General features: G+C 44.6%; 1 protein-coding gene across 9 annotated transcripts in view; it reads right to left on the bottom strand.

Annotated features, from left to right (window-relative positions):
- Positions 1–704: 704 nt before the first annotated feature.
- Positions 705–20921, bottom strand: part of CUEDC1 (CUE domain containing 1) — a 145744-nt gene continuing 125527 nt past the window's right edge. For 7 of the 9 annotated variants that reach the window (XM_077311589.1, XM_077311586.1, XM_077311591.1 and 4 more), the window contains 3 exons: positions 18191–18249; positions 8734–8802; positions 705–1380 (listed from right to left, as the gene is read on the bottom strand). In XM_077311589.1, the coding sequence (XP_077167704.1) occupies positions 8735–8802; positions 18191–18249 (127 nt within the window). In that variant the 3' untranslated portion in view covers positions 705–1380; position 8734. The other 2 variants (XM_077311590.1, XM_077311593.1) reach the window with 2 other exon arrangements.

The raw sequence follows: 20921 nt of genomic DNA, 5'->3' as shown, positions 1-20921 counted from the left end.
AACACTATTTTTACCGAAGTGCGGAAATGACCTCAGTGTCCCTTGTTTTTGTTTCCATATGTAGATTACCACAGCAAATAACATGGCAGACACCAAGGTACCATAACAGCCAAGAGGTGTCCTGTCCTCCAAAACAAACCACATGCTAAAGAACCAATCCTGTGTCCCTCTGCATGGCCTTCAGTCTAAAACCCCCTTCATATTATGAAGAAAAAGAAGAGATGGTTCTTATATGCTGCTTTTCTCTACCTGTAGGAGTCTCAAAGTGGCTTCCAGACCCCCTGTGAGGCTGAGAGAGCCTTGATATTACTGCTTGGTCAGAACAGCTTTATAACTGTTGTGGTGAGCCCAAGGTCACCCAGCTGGTTGAATGTGGGGGAGTGCAGAATTGAACCCGACTCGCCAGATTAGAAGTCCACACTCCTAACCACCACATGAAGCTGGCCTCATTCCATATTTTTGAGGTAGTACTTGAAGTTGAATCTCTGGCAACTGCCACAGGCCAAGCCAATTGTGGAGGTCTTTCACACCCAACTGTCAATGCCTTTACCTCAGCATCTTGGGATAAAACCATGAAGAAGCCCCCACACATGTGGGCAAGTCATACCATAACCCCTCATACAGATTCATTTTCATGTGTGATGAAGGAATACCTAATTAGAAGCTAGGTGAATACATTTTTAGTGGTGTGGATAATTCTTTAAAGTTTGTTTTTTAAAACCCAAGGTCAAAGCCATTGTGGCATTTTTTCTGTTTAAAGTGTGGGATGAGCAGAAACACATTTCATAGAGAAATGTATTTTCATTATTCAGATTATGACAATCAGAACTTCAGTTGGGCTTATTCCTAATAGAAGCTATAATTATAACAACATTTGGCAATATTCTGAGGCCACTTTATACTAGGATGAAAGACACCACATGTCTACAAAAAGAGATATGCTTAAAAAGTTCTAGCTCCCAAATGACCCAGTGATGGTATGTTTCTTCATCCAAACATCTGAATAGTATTTTGCAACACAGAAATATGGAGATTTGGCCTACCAAGCTTCACAAATGCCAAATCCAGCAGCAAAGATTTCCATAGAAAAATTCAGATCAGCTGTTACTTTAATTTGGCTGGATTCCTCAGATAAGGAAGGAGTTGGGTAATCCGTTCATATGAAAGCATTGTGCCTGACAGTGTAATGCTTGTAGTTTTGGAAGAAGTCTGAGAATTCCAGGGCAGGGATGATGTACCAGCCAGAAAATCATCTTTTTTCTTGACCTACTTCCAACGCTCACCTTCTTGTTTCTTTTCCAATTTGCTGATCAAAGTCCAGTTAAGGACCCAGAGAACACCCATTTTATGAGCAGTACTGGCAACAGCCTCAACGGGAACCTTTCCACAAAAACGAGAAAGAAGGAACAAAACAGATAATCGATTAAAATTATGTGTTAGAAAGGATTCCACAGCACATGATCATGATGATCATCATCATCAGTTCTATTTTTATACTGCCACTCCCAGCATAGCTGGCTTGTGGTGGTTTACATTCAATAAAACATGATAAAATACATCCATAAAACACCCAAAAGACATCGTAACATCCAAAAAAATACAAAGCAAAGAGCAATGGCAGTTATGAGTGTTATGAGTCAGATTCTGTGACCTCCCTTTCTCTGATAGTGGATCTTTTCACTCTCTTCCAATAAGCTAACATGAGAATTCAAGGCCTAGCTGTAAAAGGGCTACAGTTTTTCTGCCAAAGTCATGGAGAGAGGCATTAGGGGAGAGAATGTCCCAACAGAGAACTCTAATGTGTGGGGTCCCAGAGAAGCTATTCTCTCCCCAATGTTATTTAACATCTACATGCGCCCCCTCCTCCAACTGATCTATGATTTCGTGCTGGGTTGTCTTCAATATGCAGATGACACCCAGCTATTTCTATTGATGGATGGTCATCCATCAACACTCCACCCTCTGGCCAAATGCTTGGAGGTTGTGGTGGACTGGCTAAAGAGGAGCTGACTGAAATTCAGCAAAGATGGAGATCTTCTAGCTGGGCTGGCATGCCGGAACTGATATGATGCAACTTCCTATGCTAGACGTGTCTATTTAACACCTACAATCACTGTCAAAAATCTGGGCATGATTCTGGATGCCTGACTATCTATTGAGGCCCAGATCACAAAAGGCACCCGACAGGCTTTCTAGCATACCTGTCAGAAACTTAACTCGTTGCCATGATCCATGCAACTGTCACCCCCAGACTGGACTTCTATAATTTGCTCTACACAGGGCTGGCCTTGAAGCTGATCCAGAACCTCTAGGTCAGGGGTCATCAACCCCCGGTCTGTGGCCCAGTGCTGGGCCGCAAAGGCCACGATACCTGGCCGCCAGCAGCCGCGCCTGCCTCCCCCTGCCCGCAGTGAGAAGGGAAGAGGCGGGCGCAGCTGCCGGCACTCAGTGACGCAAACGCACATGCACGCAGTTGCCGCGCATGCGTGTTAGCGCCCCCTGGTGGTGAAAACGTGCACGTGCAGTTGCCGCGCATGTGCATTAGTGTCACCTGGTGGCAAAAACGCGCATGCGCGGCAACTGCCCGTGTGCGTTTTCGCAGGTTCTGGTCAATGCCAGTTTTATTATGTTGGGTAGAGTCCCGTGGTCAGAAAAACTTGAGATGGAAGTCCAAAAAGGTTGTTAATTCGTCAAAAGTGAAATACTGGGGGCACAATCTCAGACAAATCCCTTGAGAAGGAAAAAATTAGAGGAAACTAAAGAAACCAGGGCAGCTCCATAAACTGCTTTCAAAAGAACTGAATAAAAAAGACTCATTTAGGAAGGAGGGCTGTAATGTAACCAATGCATGTAGGGAGAGTGTTAGAAAAGCTAAAGCTCAGAATGAGCTTCAGCTAGCAATAAATGCTAAAAACAACAAAAAAGCATTATTTAGTTATATTCTAAGTAAGAAAAAGAATAGGGACATGGTGTGACCATTGCAGGGACAAGAAAGTGACATTGTAGCAGGTGATGAAGAAAGGACTGAACTGCTCAATTCCTACTTCTCCTCAGTCTTCTCTTGTGAGGGGAATCACGCTCAGTATGGCAAAACCAATTCACGTGATGAAGGATGGGTTTTGTGCCCTGGGATCACTGTAGGGGTAATCCATAAACATCTAGGCCCATTCTGCACTAGGTTCAATGTGGCAAATTGCTTACGGAAAGAAAAAAAGGAATTTTAAATAGTGGAATTCGGCGTAACGCATACCTGCCTTTGTAGTGGAATCTAGTTGCGTTTCAATCGTTTCCCACAGGTTTCTGGTCTCGGCAAAAATAGCTAGAAAGGAAGCGATTTTTTCCGTGCTTTGTCCCACCCCTGGCTGTCAATTAAACGAACAGCCAATGGGCGGTTGTTACCATGCTCCGGAAAAGCCCCTTTGACTTTAAGAACAGTTAAAAAAAACACACACACACACGTTGCAATGAATATGCCTTGATTCCTTGATTCCTTGCTTCCTCCTAATGTAGAGACCCATCTAGTTGGCAGCTGGTATGTGAGCTGCCGATTCATCGTTGCCACGCTCCCCCGAGTAAACCCCCCCCCCCCGTGCACGGGCGCGATTTTCGGCCGAAAATAAAGGGAACTTGTAAACAGGGCTGTGTTGTGCTTGGTGACTTGAGGGGAGCATTAAAGCAGCTCTGTGGAGGGACTGCAGCCGGAGAAGCCTCGCTGGGTGAATGAAGGCTCGCCGGTTCGTTGCTGTTCACTCGCTTCAAGAAAAAAAATGGCGATCGCTTCGCCGGAAGTTCAGAGGAGAGAGCCAGGGGGAGGGACTTTGCTGAAACTGCAACAATGGTAATGCACAGAACTTTTTCAAAACTGTTGCAGATTGTTTGCAAGAGTGTAGCACTTTCCAGAGGGTGAATCCACTTTTTGGGATTTCCCTGGAAGCGCTACAACGAAGCGCTTTTTAGCAGGACTGTTTTAGGAGTGTGGCAGATTGTGTACGACGTCGTGTATAACTGCATATTAGTAGTGATTACAATTTGCCACACTCCTGCTACATTAAACTTGTGCGGAATGGACCCTAGTTTCTTTAAATGAACAGACAGACAGGCAGTCTGTCTTTAAATTAACTAAATCCTCTGGGCCAGATGAATTGCATCCAAGGGTACTAAAAGAACTTGCAGATGTTTCTGTTCATTATTTTTGACAATTCTAGGAAAACAGGTGAAGCATCAGAAGATTGGTGGCAGGCAAATGTTGTCCCCGTTTTAAAGAAGGGGGAGAAGGAGAATCCAGGTAAGGAGTGACCCATCAGCTTGAAGTCTATAGCTGGCAAAATTTTAAAACAAATAATCAAACTGTCGATCCTTGAGCAGCTATAGTACATGGCTGTAATTGCTAAGAGACACTCAGCATGGCTTTCTCAAGAACAAGTCGTGTTAGACTAACCTTATCTCTTTCCCCCCCCCGAGTAAGTGACTACCTTGCTAGATCAGGGGAATAATGTGGACATAGTTTACCTTGATTTTGATAAGGTTTTTGATAAGGTTCCACATGATATTCTTACTGACAAGTTGGTAAAATGCGGTATGGATTTAATTACTGTTAGGTGGATCGAGAACTGTCTGACAGTGCTTGTAAATGGTTCATCATCTTCTTGGAGAGGAGTGATGAGTGGAGTGCCTCAGGCATCTGTCTTGGGCCCTATTTTGTTCAATGTATCTGATATAATAAAACATGTTGTGTACTTCTGACATGCAGAAATTTCTGAAGCTTTCTATTGGTGAAATCTCCCACACTGAGAGCCAATTGCTGCTCTTGCTCAGGATTCTGCACCTCTCTTTTCCTTCAGGCCTGCTGTGAAGGAAGCCTTTAACACTGACTAAGGCAAGGGATGCGTTTCTGAAAGCAACGCAAGGGAGTCTGTGGGTGTGTGAAGGCATCCCATTTGAGAGGGGAAAGCTTTCCCCTTCTAGCAGTTGGCTGACAGAGTGGCCAAAGAAAAGCCCCTTCTAACTAAAATAGTGCTGTGGCGAGTCTTGCTGCTGGAGGGAAGCCATGAGAGACTCTTCTCCCCCACTCTCTGAACATTTGATATCTACCATGCAGGGTTGTTGTGCAGATGAAACTGGATGCTGTTGCAGGGGTTCTGCCTCCTGTTTCATCTGTACAACAATCCTGTGCAGTAGGCCTCAAGTGTTTCATCTCCACAACAATCTGTGTAAGAAACATCAAATGTTTATTCTGCATAACACCTCTGTCTACCCACCAGTCATTTCTGCCTTGGGAGCTGATTTTTATACTGCAGAGAAGCTGTAATTCCAGGAGATCTCCAGGCTCCACCTGGAGTTTGACTAATCCTGGCTGTGAAACATTTATTGAGGTTTGGAGGTGGGGCCTCAAAACGATACAGTGTCTCAGAGTCCACCCTCCAAAGTAGCCATTTTGCCTTTAAAGTATAGAGATGAGCAGCAATAGTAGAGATGTCCGTTGAGGCTGAGGTTGGGGTGGAGTGGTGCAGGTGTGTCCTGCCTAGGCTATGGGCTCTGGCCAGTCCTTACCAGCAACAGTTTGTATTTTGGGATGCAGAGAAAGACAGAGACCAGCGAAAGTCCTGCGGGTCTGGAAAGTGCAGGAAGATCTAAATAAGGGGTATTTAGAGTCTGTAACTATAAATGGTGAACAAGTCTAGAGAGACATAGGAACTGAAGTGACTTTGCTCAAATCTTCACTGAAAATAAAAATCAGCATTTGCCAGGCAGGCCATACAAAATCAAGGGCAACACTGCTCCAGAATTTCAAGTGGAGTTGGCTTTACTACAGGAAAGTAGGCAGTGAGGCGTCATGGTGGTGGTATTAGGGTTTTCCATTTTTATTAGACAACAATTTGGCCTTGCGGACAACAACAGGAACTACAGTTGCCAGCAGTAGACCCCAGGCTTCAGAAGAGCAGACATCACCAGCCAAGCAACAGACTGTGCTAGCCGAGAGGTGTCTCTGGCTACATGCATTCCTTCTGAAGGGGCATGCATGAGAGGAGCGAGCTTTCCCTTCAGCCTAACTGCCTGGAGATGAGCTGTACTTCTGGAGGATCCTCAGGTTCCACCTATAGGCTGGCATCCCTAAACCTGCCCAGGATTTCTTGGGAAGGGGACACTCTCTCCATCTGATGTCTTATCTCTCTCAGGACCTACCTGGCTGGACAAAAAAACAGAAGAATGCTTTGGCTGAAAGTGCTACTTGGATTTGTGGCCTTTTCTGCAGCGCCTCCTTACCCTTCAGCTTCATCAAATAACCTTCACCATGGGCCTTCACCATAGAGGAACCCTCGTTAAAAAGGCATACTTGCCCCTCTTGCCTGATCAGAGCTGCGGAGCCAGCTGCTGAGACAGATCTATCAGAAGCCTGACAGTGGAATTGCAAATAAAGAAGTGTCATCAGAAAAGGTAGCTGTCGAAGCAAATGTCTTTAAATTATCCTTCATCTCCTTGGGGATGATACACCTCCTTTTTAGAAGTTGGACTCTCCAGAATACATAACCTTAGGAAGAATCTTATAAAACCCATTCATAGAGAAGAGACGAGCCTGTGTGGTGGAACCAAAAGACTCTTCCTCACCTCAAACGTTCTCCTTCTTGCTCATTAGAAGAACATTCAGAACATTCTGATTTCGGATACTTGCTTCCACCATGAGGACTTAGCCAAGTCTAACCTTTCTCAAGACTCCTCCTTTGGGGCAGAGAGGGGACTAATCCAAAGACCAATATCCCTCCAACTATGAAAGGTACTATTGGAAGGAGAAAAGATATCTATGTTTTAGGGACAGAAAGGCCCCTAAATTGGGGATTACCTGGGAAAAGGTCTCTCCAGCCTCTTTTGCATCTCCAATGTAAATCAATCTAAGGGTTTGCTTGTGCATTCTCTCCTACGAGATCGAGAATTAGAGACCTTGCTAAATCAGCCCCCAATGGGAAGGACCAGAGAAGGGGAGGTAGCAAGATCCAAACAAGGGGCCATATATCCTGAGGGAAAGACTGGTGAGGTCTAACCTCATTGCCAATGAGCCCACTTAGGGGTTTCTGAAAATAGGTCCTCTCTTTCCACCAAGGAGGCAGTCAAACCAAGCCAGCTATCTCCTACCTGATGAGGGACCACTGAAAGACATGTGGAGGGCAGGAGCACTCCAGTGCAACAGCTGCTGACACTCTGATTGAGTAAGATTGACAGGAGGGTTCTCAGCCCAAAAGCATGAGACCCCCACCGCATAGGAGATCCAGCCATCCAGGCTTTCATGGAGGTGCAAATGCTGAAGGAGAGAAGAAGCCCTTGCTGCAACCCAGCTTCTTGCCAGAGGAAGTAAGTTCAGCCAGGTGGGAGGGGGGAGAGAACTGGGGGCCTTTACGCACCGGGATCTTTGTTGCAAATTGGTCACTGAACGAAAAATCGCCATTTAAAATAGTGGAATTCGTCGTTATGCATACCTGCCTTTGTAGTGGAATCCAGTTGCGTTTTGTAGCGTTTCCCACAGCTTCCGGTCTCGGCAGAAAAGGAAGCGCTATTTCCAAGCTCGTCCCGCCCCTGGCCGTCAAGCAGCCAATGGATAGCCGTTAGCATGCTCCCAAACAGCCCCTTTCCCTTTAAGAAAGGGTTTTTTTTAAAAAAACAGACCCATTGTAACGAATCTGTGTAGATTCGTTGCAACGGAGAGACCCATCCAGCTGCCTAATGTGAGCTGTCGTTTGATCGTATGATCGTTGCCACGCTGCCTCGAGTGATAAAAAAAAAATCCCCCCCCCCTTTCGGGCCCGATTTTCAGCTGAATTAATGTGTAAAAAATAAAGGGACTTTATTTCAGCAAACGGGCTTTTATGTGGTTTGTGCTTAGTGTCTAAAGGTAAAGGACTGAAGCCAGGGAAGCCTCTAAACAGAAAGAGGCTCGCTGGTGCGTTTATCCCCGCTCGCTCGGAGAAAAAAAAATGGCGATCGCTTCGCCGGAAGTTTGGAGGACAGGCTCAGGAGGAGGGACTTTGAAGAAACCGCAACAATGGTAACGCACAGGTCTTTATCGCTAGTGTTACAGATTGTTTGCAAGAGTGTAGCGCTTTCCGGAGGGTGAATCCACTTTTTGGGATTCCCCTGAAAGCGCTACAACGAAGCGCTTTTTGCTGATCGGTTTCAGGAGTGTTGCAGATTGTCTACGACGTCGTGCGTTAAGGCAAATCAATAGCGTTTCCAATTAGCAACCATTGTGCGATTTTGAAGCCGTGCAAAAAGCCCCTGGAACTAAAAGCCTACCCACCACCACAAGCTCTCTAGCAGAGAGCAAACAAATCCAGCATTTCCCTTTTTAAAACTGCTGCCTTGTCTAGACTGGGGCCAGCGGGAGAAGTCCCCCTCTTACAGGAACTGCAAACTTTGATGATGCTGCCTGCCAGTGGGAGGAGCTTCTACCCACTAGAGGAGACTGCCCCAGCATGAACCACTAGAGAACTTGGTGCAATTGAGTCACAAAATCCAATCCAATCCAGGGTAAATTTCCCACCATTTGAATGAAAAGATCCTGCCTTCTCCCTCTTAAGCAGTCCACTGATCTTCACAAAATGCAGCTCTTGGGAGAGGCCATGGAACCTGAAGGATGGAATGAAGAAGGGGGACTTGACAGGAATTTTCCTTAGTGTAGGGTGGAATAAACACAGGTGCGAGAACAAAAGCAGGGATCACAGAGGTGCACAGGTGGCTGCTTACCTTACTGTGCATCTCCAGATGTTTCTGCTTCTGCATCTAATTGTCGTCTTCTTCTCTGGATGTCTTCATCTGAAATGCAAAAACAGATCTGTGAGGACCCTTCTTAGGATTCTGGGCATTCTGGCCCAGTGTTATTCACCATTTGATTTCAAGGCCGCATCCACCACTTTCATCATAGAGCCAAGAAAGATGAAATCATCAATACATTCAATGTTCTCATTGTCAATTGTGACTTTGGTGCTAGTAGTTGTCATGATCTTGGTCTTTTTGATATTTAGGTATAGTCCCATCTTTTCACTATCTTCTTTTAGTATCTTTATCAGGGTCTTCAGTGCACGCTCCGATTCAGTAAGGAGTGTTGTATAATCTTTATTGATGTTACAACCTCCAATTTTGACTCCGATTGTAGATTCTTCCAGATTAAGCTTCCGCATAATTACCTCTGCATACAGGTTAAAAATAAAAGATGGTAAGATACACCCTTGTCTCACTCCTTGACTGACCTTGAACCAATCAGTGACTCCATATATTGTTCGTACTGTAGCCTCCTGGTCGGTGTACAAGGAATTGACGAGTTGGGTTAAGTGGGACGACACTACCAATTAATGTAAGGCATCCCATATCTTCTTATGATCAACACAGTCAAATACTTTAGAATAATCAATAAAGCATAGATAGATGGCCTTTTGAATCCAGTGCAAATTTGCAATGCAGTCTTGGGTGCTGCGACCATGTTGAAAACCAGCCTGGACATCTGGTAGCTGAGTATCAATGGCTGATTTGAGACGGTTCTGAATGATCTTCAATAAGATTTTACTCGGATGGGAAATCAGGGCTATAGTTCGATAGTTTGAGCAGATGGCTGTGAACAAATCTCAGGAACTTTTTACAGGATGAATGGATAGAGACGTGAAAGTAGGCATCTTTAAGATGCAGACCAGGCCTTATCTGATAGAAGTGGTATTATGTCCTGCAACGACAGCATCTGAAATCTTGGTACATGAATTAATTTGTTTAATTGTCTGAGTTCTAAGATAGGACATTTACCACCGCCCTTCTTATCTATGGCAAAGTATCTCGAATAAAAGCCACCAATAACAGGGTCAGTCCACAAGTTGGTAATGGAAGCCTTTTTTATTAGGGAAACAATTTCTTGATCAAAAAATGGTGATGAGGCTGAATACATTGGAGAGCTGCATAGGAGATAAGAATCAAACTCTATAGTTGGGTATAATAAAATCCATGTTTTATTATACCCAACTATCATTAGTAACACTCAGCTATCTTGTTCAGACTTGCATTGCTTGCCCTCCCCACCAAAAAGATAAGATCCGAACTTCATTATTAGATGTAATTATTTATGTTTATTTATTTACTTATAATTAAATTTGAAATCAGAATTGCCGAGGGTTGGACACGACTAAACAGATAACATCATCATCATCAAATTTGTATACTGCCACTCCCAGACTAGCTGGCTTGTAGCGATTCACAACATAAAACATCTATTGATACAACCATTTAAAACATCCAAACATACAATACCCAAAATATACATAAAAACAACAAGATGGCAGATTAATAGAAAAGCTTGTCCCAACCTCATAGGCAGCTGAACCAGTATGGGCTGGGCAGCTGGAGATAAAAGCAACAAGCTCAAAGGATCAATCAGTGGGTCCGGTCGGTCTACTACCTAAGCCCGGAACCTGATTCGCTATAATGTATTCATATTATCCCCCTTCAAGGATCACTGCCTTGTCGTGGCGAAGGGGATTGTGTAGCACAGTGAAGTTATGAGCTATGCCGTGCAAGGCCAACCAAGACGGACAGGTCACAGCTGAGAGCTCTGACAAAAGGTGATACACTGGAGAAGGAAATGGCAAACCACTCCAGTATCTTTGCCATGAAAGCTCTATGGACAGTTCCAAAAGGCAAAACAATATGATGTCGGAAGATGAACCCCTCAGGTCGGAAGGTGTCCAATATGCTACTGGGGATGAGCAGATGGCTAGTACGAGTAGCACCAGAATGAATGAAGCGACTGGGCCAAAGCCGAAAGGACGCTCAGCTGTGGAGGGAACTGGAGGTGAAAAGACAGTCCGATGCTGTAAAGACTTTTATTCCATAGGAACCTGGAATGTCAGATCCATGAATCAATGCAAGCTGGACATGGTCAAACAAGAGATGACAAGACTGAACATCAACATTTAAGGAATCAGTGAACTAAAATGGACAGGAATGGGTGAATTTAATTCAGATGACCATCAGGTATACTACTGTGGGCAAGAATATCTCAGAAGAAATGGAGTGGCCTTCACAATCAATAAAAGAGTAGGAAAAGCAGTCTTGGGATACAATCCCCAAAATGATAAAATGATCTCAGCTCGAATCCAAGGCAAACCATTCAACATCACAGTAATCTAGGTCTATGCCCTAAGCACTGCTGCTGAAGAATATGAAGTAGACCAGTTCTATGAAGCCCTACAACACCTTCTAGAAGCAATGCCAAAAAATGATGTGCTTATCATCATTGGGGATTGAAATGCTAAAGTAGGAAGTCAAAAGATAACCGAGATAACAGGCAAGTTTGGCCTTGGAGTACAAAATGAAGCAGGGCACAGGTCGATAGAATTTTGTAAAGAGAATACAATGGTCATAGCAAATACTCTTTCCCAACAACCCAAGATACTTAAATAGGGCTATCATGTCTCCTCTCAACCTCCTTTTCTCCAGGCTGAACATTCCCAAGTTCCTCAACCTATCTTCAAAGGGCTTGGTCCCTTGGCCCCAGATCATCATCGTAGCTCTCCTTTGTACCCTTTCAATTTTATCTACGTTCTTCTTGAAGTGAGGCCTCCAGAACTGCACACAGTACTCCAGGTGTGGTCTGACGAGTGCCGTATACAATGGGATTATGACATATTGTGATTTTGATGTGATTGCAGTCCTTCAATTTATCCAGCAGAACATCATGGGGAACCTTATCAAAAGCTTTACTAAAATCCAAGTAAACGACATCAACCGAATTTCCACGATCCAGCAAACTTGTCACTTGGTCTAAAAAGGAAACCAGGTTGGTCTGACAGGACCTGTTGGAGACAAATCCATGCTGACTTCCTTGGATCACCAAATTGTCCTCCAGATGTTTGCAGATTTAATATCTGCTTTAATATCTGCTCCATTATGTTACCCACAACAATGGTCAGACACACTGGTCTGTAGTTTCTCGGGTCATCCTTCCTCCCTTTTTTGAAGATCGGAATAACGTTTGCTCTCTTCCAGTCCTCCGGGACATCTCCAGTCCTTAAAGAGGTCCCGAAGATGATGGACAAGGGTTGTGCAAGTTCTCTGGAAAGTTCTTTGAGCACTCTTGGGTGCATTCATCCGGACCAGGGGATTTGAACTCATCCAGTGCAGCTAAATGCCTCTCGACGACCTCTCTATCCATGTTAACGTGCCACCCAGACACTATCCTTTGGCTACTGCCATCTCTAGATGTGCCTAAACCCTTTGACCTGTGGGAAAAAACAGATGTAAAATAGGCACTAAGCCTTTCTGCTTTCTCTGCATCTTCCGTTAGAGTTTGTCCATCCGCACCCAACAGTGGGCCTATTGCCTCCTTTACTTTACCTTTGCTCCTCACATAACTGAAAAATCTTTTCTTGTTACAGTGGGCTTCCCTGGCCAATCTTAGCTCACTCTCAGCTTTGGCCTTTCTGATGATTGATCTACAGTGCCTAGTAACCTGTAGGTACTCTTCTTTAGAGCTCTCTCCTTCCCTCCATTTCCTGAACATTACCCTTTTCTTTCTTAGTTCCTCTTGAAGTTCTTTGTTCATCCAAATAGGCTTCTTAGAACTCCTCCAGTGTTTTCGTCTTTCTGGGATAGTCATTGATTGAGCATGCAATAGCTCTTGTTTGAGTAGCGCCCACCCTTCACATGTGCCCTTCCCTTCCAGCATTCTCGTCCATGGTATGACACTCATCATATCTCTGAGTTTATTAAAGTTTGCCCTACGAAAATCCAACATCTGCGTCTGGCTACAAGCTTCCTTGCCTCCGCATCTCAAAAAGGAATTCTATGAGGACATGGTCACTGAACAATGTGGTGTCACTTGATTTTTCATTATTTTTCCTGGTCTTCTTTGGGGGGGGGGGTCGGACACTGCCCTTGTTAGTGTAGCCTCAGACCCACATTTGGGATCTTTAGGAGACATAGATGCCTTCTAGTATGCCTTCTACTACCCTAGCAGCCATGAAATATTCCATAGGCTTCAAGAAACCCAGCATGATTACAATACATGCCCACCTGAGGGCCTCCAACAGGTCCTGTCAGATCAATCTGGTTTCCTATTTTGACCAAGTAACAGGTTTGCTGGATCGTGGAAATTCGGTTGATGTTGTTTAGTTGGATTTTAGTAAAGCTTTTGACAAGGTTCCCCATAATGTTCTGATGGATAAATTGAAGGACTGCAATCTGGATTTTCAGATAGTTAGGTGGATAGGGAATTGGTTAGAGAACCGCACTCAAAGAGTTCTTGTCAATGGTGTTTTATCAGACTGGAGAGAGGTGAGTAGCGGGGTACCTCAGGGCTCGGTACTTTTTAACATATTTATTAATGATCTAGATGAGGGGATGGAGGGACTACTCATCAAGTTTGTAGATGACACCAAATTGGGAGGACTGGCAAATAATCCAGAAGATAGAGACAAAGTTCAACGAGATCTGAACACAATGGAAAAATGGGCAAATGAGAACAAGATGCAATTTAATAAAGATAAGTGTAAAGTTCTGCATCTGGGTCAGAAAAATGAAAAGCATACCTACTGAATGGAGGATACACTTCTAGGTAACACTGTGTGTGAATGAGACCTTGGGGTACTTGTGGATTGTAAGCTAAACATGAGCAGGCAGTGTGATGCAGCGGTAAAAAAGTCAAATGCCATTTTGGACTGTATCAACAGGGGCATCACATCAAAATCACAAGATGTCAAAGTCCCATTGTAAACGGCACTGGTCAGACCACACCTGGAGTACTGTGTGCAGTTCTGGAGGCCTCACTTCAAGAAGGACGTAGATAAAATTGAAAGGGTACAGAGGAGAACGACGAGGATGATCTGGGGCCAAGGAACCAAGCCCTCTGAAGATAGGTTGAGGAACTTGGGAATGTTCAATCTGGAGAAAAGGAGGTTGAGAGGAGACATGATAGCCCTCTTTAAGTATTTGAAAGGTTGTCACTTGGAGGAAAGCAGGATGTTGTTCCCGTTGGCTGCAGAGGAAAGGATGCGCAGTAATGGGTTTAAACTACAAGTACAACGATATAGGCTAGATATCAGGAAAAAAATGTTCACAGTCAGAGTAGTTCGGCAATGGAATAGCCTGCCTAAGGAGGTGGTGAGCTCCCCCTCACTGGCAGTCTTCAAGCAATGGTTGGATACATACTTTTCTTGGATGCTTTAGGATAGAATCATAGAATCATAGAATCATAGAGTTGGAAGGGGCCATACAGGCCATCTAGTCCAACCCCCTGCTCAACGCAGGATTAGCCCTAAGCATCCTAAAGCATCCAAGAAAAGTGTGTATCCAACCTTTGCTTGAAGACTTCCAGTGAGGGGGCACTCACCACCTCCTTAGGCAGCCTATTCCACTGCTGAACGACTCTGACTGAGAAAAACTTTTTCCTGATATCTAGCCTATATCGTTGTACTTGAAGTTTAAACCCATTACTGCGTGTCCTTTCCTCTGCAGCCAGCAGAAACAGCATCCTGCCCTCCTCCAAGTGACAACCTTTCAAATACTTAAAGAGGGCTATCATGTCCCCTCTCAACCTCCTTTTCTCCAGGCTGAACATTCCCAAGTCCCTCAACCTATCTTCATAGGGCTTGGTCCCTTGGCCCCAGATCATCTTCGTCGCTCTCCTCTGTACCCTTTCAATTTTATCGATGTCCTTCTTGAAGTGAGGCCTCCAGAACTGCACACAGTACTCCAGGTGTGGTCTGACCAGTGCCGTATACAATGGGACTATGACATCTTGTGATTTTGATGTGATGCTTTGGGCTGATCCTGCATTGGACTAGATGGCCTGTATGGCCCCTTCGAACTCTATGATTCTATGATACAGTTTATAATAATACAATAATAACAATAAACAACATTCTGGAATGATAACACCGGGGAGGACAATAAGTCAATGTGTACTGATGGCCAGTGGGATGGGTGAGATGGTCGTAGGTGTACCCACCCTGACAGGCAACCTTTGGAGAAAACTGGACCTAGGTTCTTGCTGCTGTTCTTGCTAGACCTGATGGCAGCGTTTGATGCGGTCAACCACAAGCTTTTGGCCCACCTCCTGGCTGACACAGGGATTTGAGGCACAGCCCTCATGTGCCTTTCTCGAAGGCTGGCAACAGAGGGTGGCTGTTGGGGAGAGCACTCCTCTGCATCAGGTCCTTACTTGTGGGGTCCCCCAATACTCTCCCCATTGGGAGGCATGCGGGGTGTGTGTGGAAAATGATGGTTACCGCAACGGAGGCTGTTTTTGAGATTTCAAATAACGAATAGAATCATAGAATCATAGAGTTGGAAGGGGCCATACAGGCCATCTAGTCTAACCACCTGCTCAACGCAGCATCAGCCCAAAGCATCCTAAAGCATCCAAGAAAAGTGTGTATCCAACCTTTGCTTGAAGACTGCCAGTACAACACTCTTTCTTTAATTTTAATACAACACTCTTTCTTTAGTTTTAATACAACACTATTTCTTTAGTTTTAGATGGCATATCAATATGTCTCTGCAGAAACCACAAATTTAAGACGTATTCTATGACTCTTGCATCTTTTTTCTTTTGCAATTGCAAAGAATATATATATCCTTATTCAGGGTTCTTCTATATATTTGTGAAACTCACCTGTGGGAGGAGTATCTGGGGTGTCCAAGCTTGAATACAAGGCAATCAGTGTGCGGCACCCTGATTGGGCTGGCCCCTATGCTCACCACCCTCCCTAGCAGCCTCTCTCACAGCGTGCCTATTATGGGGAGAGGAAGGGAAGGCGATTTTAAATTACTTAGAAACACCTGAGGCCTGCTAGGTGACTGTGGCCCATTCACAGTTCTCTCAGAGCTCTCAGCCCCACCTCCCTCACAGGGTATCTGTTATTGGGAGTAAAAGGGAAGCCGATTTTAAACTATTTAGAGACACCTGAGGCCTGCTGGGTGACTTCGTGGCTCCTGATTGGGCCCCTCCAAGTTTTTATCCCGGACACATTCCGCCCTAACTCCTCCCCAGGAGCCCTTACCCTTTTGAAGAAGAAGAAGAAGAGTTGGTTTTTATATGCCGCTTTTCCCTACCCGAGGGAGACTCAAAGCGGCTTACAGTCGCCTTCCCATTCCTCTCCCCACAACAAACACCCTGTGGGGCGGGTGAGGCTGAGAGAGCCCTGATATCACTGCTCGGTCAGAACAATTTTATCAGTGCTGTGGCGAGCCCAGGGTCACCCAGCTGGCTGCATGTGGGGGAGTGCAGAATCGAACCTGGCATGCCAGATTACAAGTCTGCACTATTAACCACGACACCAAACTAAAGATGTGTGTGTGTCTCTTTGTGTGTGTGTGTGTGTGTGTGTATACACACACACACACACACACACATACAGAGAGAGAGAGAGAGAGAGAGAGAGAGAGAGAGAGAGAGAGAGAGTATACAACTGGTTTAATTGATCGTACTTTTTTGATGCCCTATCTTGGATGATCTAGGCTAGTCTGATGTTATCAGATTTCATTACCTATTCTGAGTCAACCCTGGTTAGCTTTTGGAAGGGAGACCTCCAAGGAATCCAGGGTCACTTCTTTTCTTCTTTTTATCCTTTAGCTAGAGATTGATGGAGCGGGTTGTCCTCTCAGCCAGTACGCTACTCTAGATGCCGCTGTAGGTTGCCTTGTTTATAATGTTTCCACTTTTGGCCACCGGTGGCCATATGGTCAATTGCTGATTTCTAAGGTCTTCCTCAGTCTGTTTAAGCCATGTTTTCTTTAACACCAGTTGTTGGATCTTCTATTCTAGCCAGTAGAGTATGAGGCAGTCTGCTGGTGTTCATCATGCAGACACTACCGTTCGCACTTATGGATTTGTTCTTTAATTTGAATCTGGTTGTCACATTTTGTACGAATTGTCTCATTTCAATTATGATGACCTAGACCGATTATGCTGGAATGCCCAAGATTGTGGCAACAGGGCTCCAGGAGAAATCCCTGATTATGCTCGATGTCACCGCCATCCCTGTGTTAAGGAAACGTGGATTCTTCCGTGTTCCTGGGTCTGCAGTGAGCATAGGCAAGGGCTAGTGCATAATTGGAGGAGCAGGGCTTTTGGGCCCAGCTTCTCCCCCGACCGTGCAGGGATGCCTCTTGCCTCTTGTCCCTGCAGGGATGCTTCCCACCATCATGAAGTGGGGGCCCCATGCCTCCGATCACCCCTGCTGCTGCTGCCGCAGCGGTGGAAAACTTCCAGCGCTTCTGGCCCCATGTTGTGTGTGCGGGGCCATTGCATTGGGGCAGCCAGCGTGTGCCGGGGAGCCCCTCCCCCGTGCACACAAGAAATGGTGGGGTATTTTGCCCTGCTGCAACAGAACAGCAGCAGCCCAGTGTGGCTGCCGCCATGCATAATAGATCCTTGAGAGACATCCAGAATCTGCCGCAGGCATCACATTTGGAAAGTCTCGAGTTTCTTTGACAGGTTTTAGTAAAGTCCATGTTTCTGATCCATCTAGGAGGATTGGTGTATTAGTATCCGGAAGAGACAAACTTTGGTCTTGAGAGAGATGTTCATCTTCTTCAAGAGGCATCCTTTGAGTGTGGATAATGCTGATGTTGCTTGGCCAATCCTACTATGGGCTTCAGTGGTAGATGACACTTTCTTTTCTTGCACCAATGAGCCTAAGTTTTTTAATTCTTTGACTTGCTAAATTCGGGCTCCATTGAGGTATACATTTGTCGGTGATCCATCTGTGGTTATGACTTCGATTTTGTCCACTTTTACTTTTAAGCCGTAAGACTGGGCAATGCAGGCAGTATCATAGAGGATGTATCAGCAAATATGGCACTATCATCTGCAAACATTAGATCTTTCAGGAAGTTGTTTTGGCCATATTGAACTCCACATCTATTCTTGAATAGTTTTCTCATAATGGCATTAACTATGATGTTAAAAATTAGGAAAGAGGCCACATCTCCTTGGCGTACTCCAGTCTACACAGAGTTAGACAATGGTAAACCACCTCTGGTCATCTCTTTCCTTGAAAACCCCACCATAAGTCAGCTGTGACTTGACAGCACATTCAACCACCACCAGGTGATCTGAAGTCAAGTAAACTACCCTACTGACCAAATAGTTGAATCCCCAGTCTAAAACACAACAGCATGCAATAGGAGTAGGTGGAACCCAACAAAGCTACCATCTTACCACATGAATGTCCTTCAACATCATCAAGAAGATTAGCTGTTGAGGCTGCTGTCCCCATCCTGCACTTGTAGATAAGGAGAAAAATTACTGAATGTTCTCATCAAGGCCTCACTGTGGCTGAACTCCATTGTGTGTTTTCAATGGCTAGCTCTGGGACAGGTGAAAGGCCCTCTGGGACCACATGCTGAGTGCCTTTCCCTCAACATCCTTCTCCTGGCCATTCCTCACCTGGGTCAGTTGGGTTGTGGCCTTTCTCCACAATACGTTTGTTCCGCTGGAATTACCTAAAAAGGGGCTGCAGCAGGTTGCCACCACTTGCTGCACTGAGGAAAGTGCACGTTGTGCGTGGGGTAAATTGTTTAATGACGTTTTTTAATTTGTGGATTGATTTTCACTGACTGTACACTTACAACATTTGTATACCTGCAGCTTTTGCTACTGTGCCTTGAGTTTGCAGATACGAAGTGGGGTATACATACTTTAAATAAACAACAGTGTGCAACCACACTTGAGATTCATAGCTTGCTGGAATAGGCCCATCTCCTCTTCACCTTTTAAGTGCCTCCTGTAGCAAACAAGTCAAATCCCACAGCATTTTGTGGCATATCTCATGGCAACTGAGGAGGCTCCTTGAAATTTAAAGTGGCTATGAGTGAGAAATGCACGCAGCCTTCTCTGCAGCACTGAGGTGAGTTATGCTCTGCTAAGATGAAGCAAGACTTCTCTGAAGAACAGCACTGTTAGGCTGAGCAGATGGAAGCTGCTTGCATTGGAAAAATTATCATCTGATATAAGAAGAAAGAGTTTTGATTAGAACTTATTGGGTATGGATACTCAAGAACATAAGAGCCCTGCTGGATCAGACTAGTGGTTCATCTAGTCCAGCATCCTTTCTCTCACCATGCCCAATAGAGGGCCAAGAACAGGGCTGAGTGGCTGAGGTCTTCCCCTAATGTTGCTTCCTGGTTCTGGGATTCAGAGGTATACTACCTCTGACGTGGAGGTTTCCCTCAGTCACCAAGGGGAGTAGCCACTGATAGAGCTCTCCTCCATGAATCTAACTAATCCCCTGTGATGGAATGTGCTTTGGATCCTTACATGTTCAGGGTAAACAATGTAAAGGACTGTGAAGGGCTAATTTTTCACATTGTCAAAGATCCTTGAGTGGCAGACTGTTTCACGAAATTTGAACGGGATACTGAGGATTCAGTCAGATTTCAGCCTCAGCTGAGAAGAGTTGAGTACTGACAGTTTCAGAATTCTGCCCTGACTGGGAGAAATTTAATACAAACAGGAGAACTGGGGAAAGCTGGCAAGGATGAGTGGGTAGTTAAGACAAAGATTCCAATTCAGGCCAAAGAAAGGAGGCAGATCTTCTAAAAAGAGAAGAACAATTTCTGCCCAGTCAAACAGGGAGCTGGCTCTGAAGAGTGCAGAGATCCTCCGAGAAGTTTCTGACAGTTAGAGCGGTTTCTCAGTGGAACAGGCTTCCTCGGGAGTTGGTGGGTTCTCCATCTTTGGACATTTTTAAACAGAGGCTAGATAGCCATCTGACAGAGAGGCTGATTCTATGAAGGCTCAAGGGGATGGCAGGTTACAGTAGATGAGCAATAGGGGTGTGAGTGTCCTGCATAGTGCAGGGGATTGGACAAGATGACTCATGAGGTCCCTTCCAACTCTATTATTCTATGATTCTATGATTCTATCCCTGGGCCTAGTCTGCACACAGTAGATACTGCACATTCAATGTGCTTTGGCAGCTGGATTTTCCTGTGCAAAACAGGAAAATCTACTTGTAAAGTGCATTGAAAGTGCATTATCTATTGTGTACAGAACCGTGAATAGCTTAAGAAACTCTCATTAGACTGAAACATAAGAACTGTACAGGTACTAGTTATCTATACTGAGTTACATCAGGAATTTTGACCCCTGATTTCACCTAGCCTTTCCCCTTTATGTTGAATAAAATCAAATATTTTATTAATGTTGAATATGAATTTCAAAACAACTCAAATGTCATTTTTAATGGTTTAAATTATTTATTTGATTTTTATACCGCTGCTCCCATAACTGGCTTGCGGCGGTTAACACAATAAATAAATTAAATTACAATAAATAAAATAAATTACAGGGTGGTCCCGATCTTTCCCTCAGGTTCCTGAGCTGAGTGAGTAGTAAAATATTCTAGAGACAGGGAATGTCAGAGTTCTTCAGGAAAAACATGCCACTAGGACAGCTCAGCCAGAAAAGCAAATAGAAATGGAGGGGAAATCTTGCCTCTGAGGGAGGGAGGTGGATGGGGAGTTATGTCTGTGGCCATCACTACATTATCTGGCAGTGAATTCCACATTTTAATAACTCTCTGTGTAAAAAAGTATTTCTCTTGTGTTCGTCCTGAACCTACTGCTCATGAACTTCATGGGATTCCTTGAGTTGTGTTCTGAAAGATAAAATTTTATTTAATGTATTCATTTATGTCCCATCTTTCTCCCTAGTGAGGACCCAAAGCAGCTTTTATTTTATTTTTTCCATGTTATCTTCACTACAATCATGTGAAGTAAGTTATGCTGAAATGTTTTAAAACCATAGAATAATGTCTATTTGGCACACATAAAACATGTAAGTGTGTACACCAATAGTGCCAAATAATCTTTTGATCTTGACCTTGACTTAACGCTTTTCAATCAAACAGATCTTCATCAGAGGTCAATTGTACAGGCCAAAGAGAGCC

Source organism: Paroedura picta, chromosome 15 (genome assembly GCF_049243985.1).
Source record: "Paroedura picta isolate Pp20150507F chromosome 15, Ppicta_v3.0, whole genome shotgun sequence".
Taxonomy (NCBI): domain Eukaryota; kingdom Metazoa; phylum Chordata; class Lepidosauria; order Squamata; family Gekkonidae; genus Paroedura; species Paroedura picta.
This window is presented reverse-complemented; position numbering and strand designations above follow the sequence as displayed.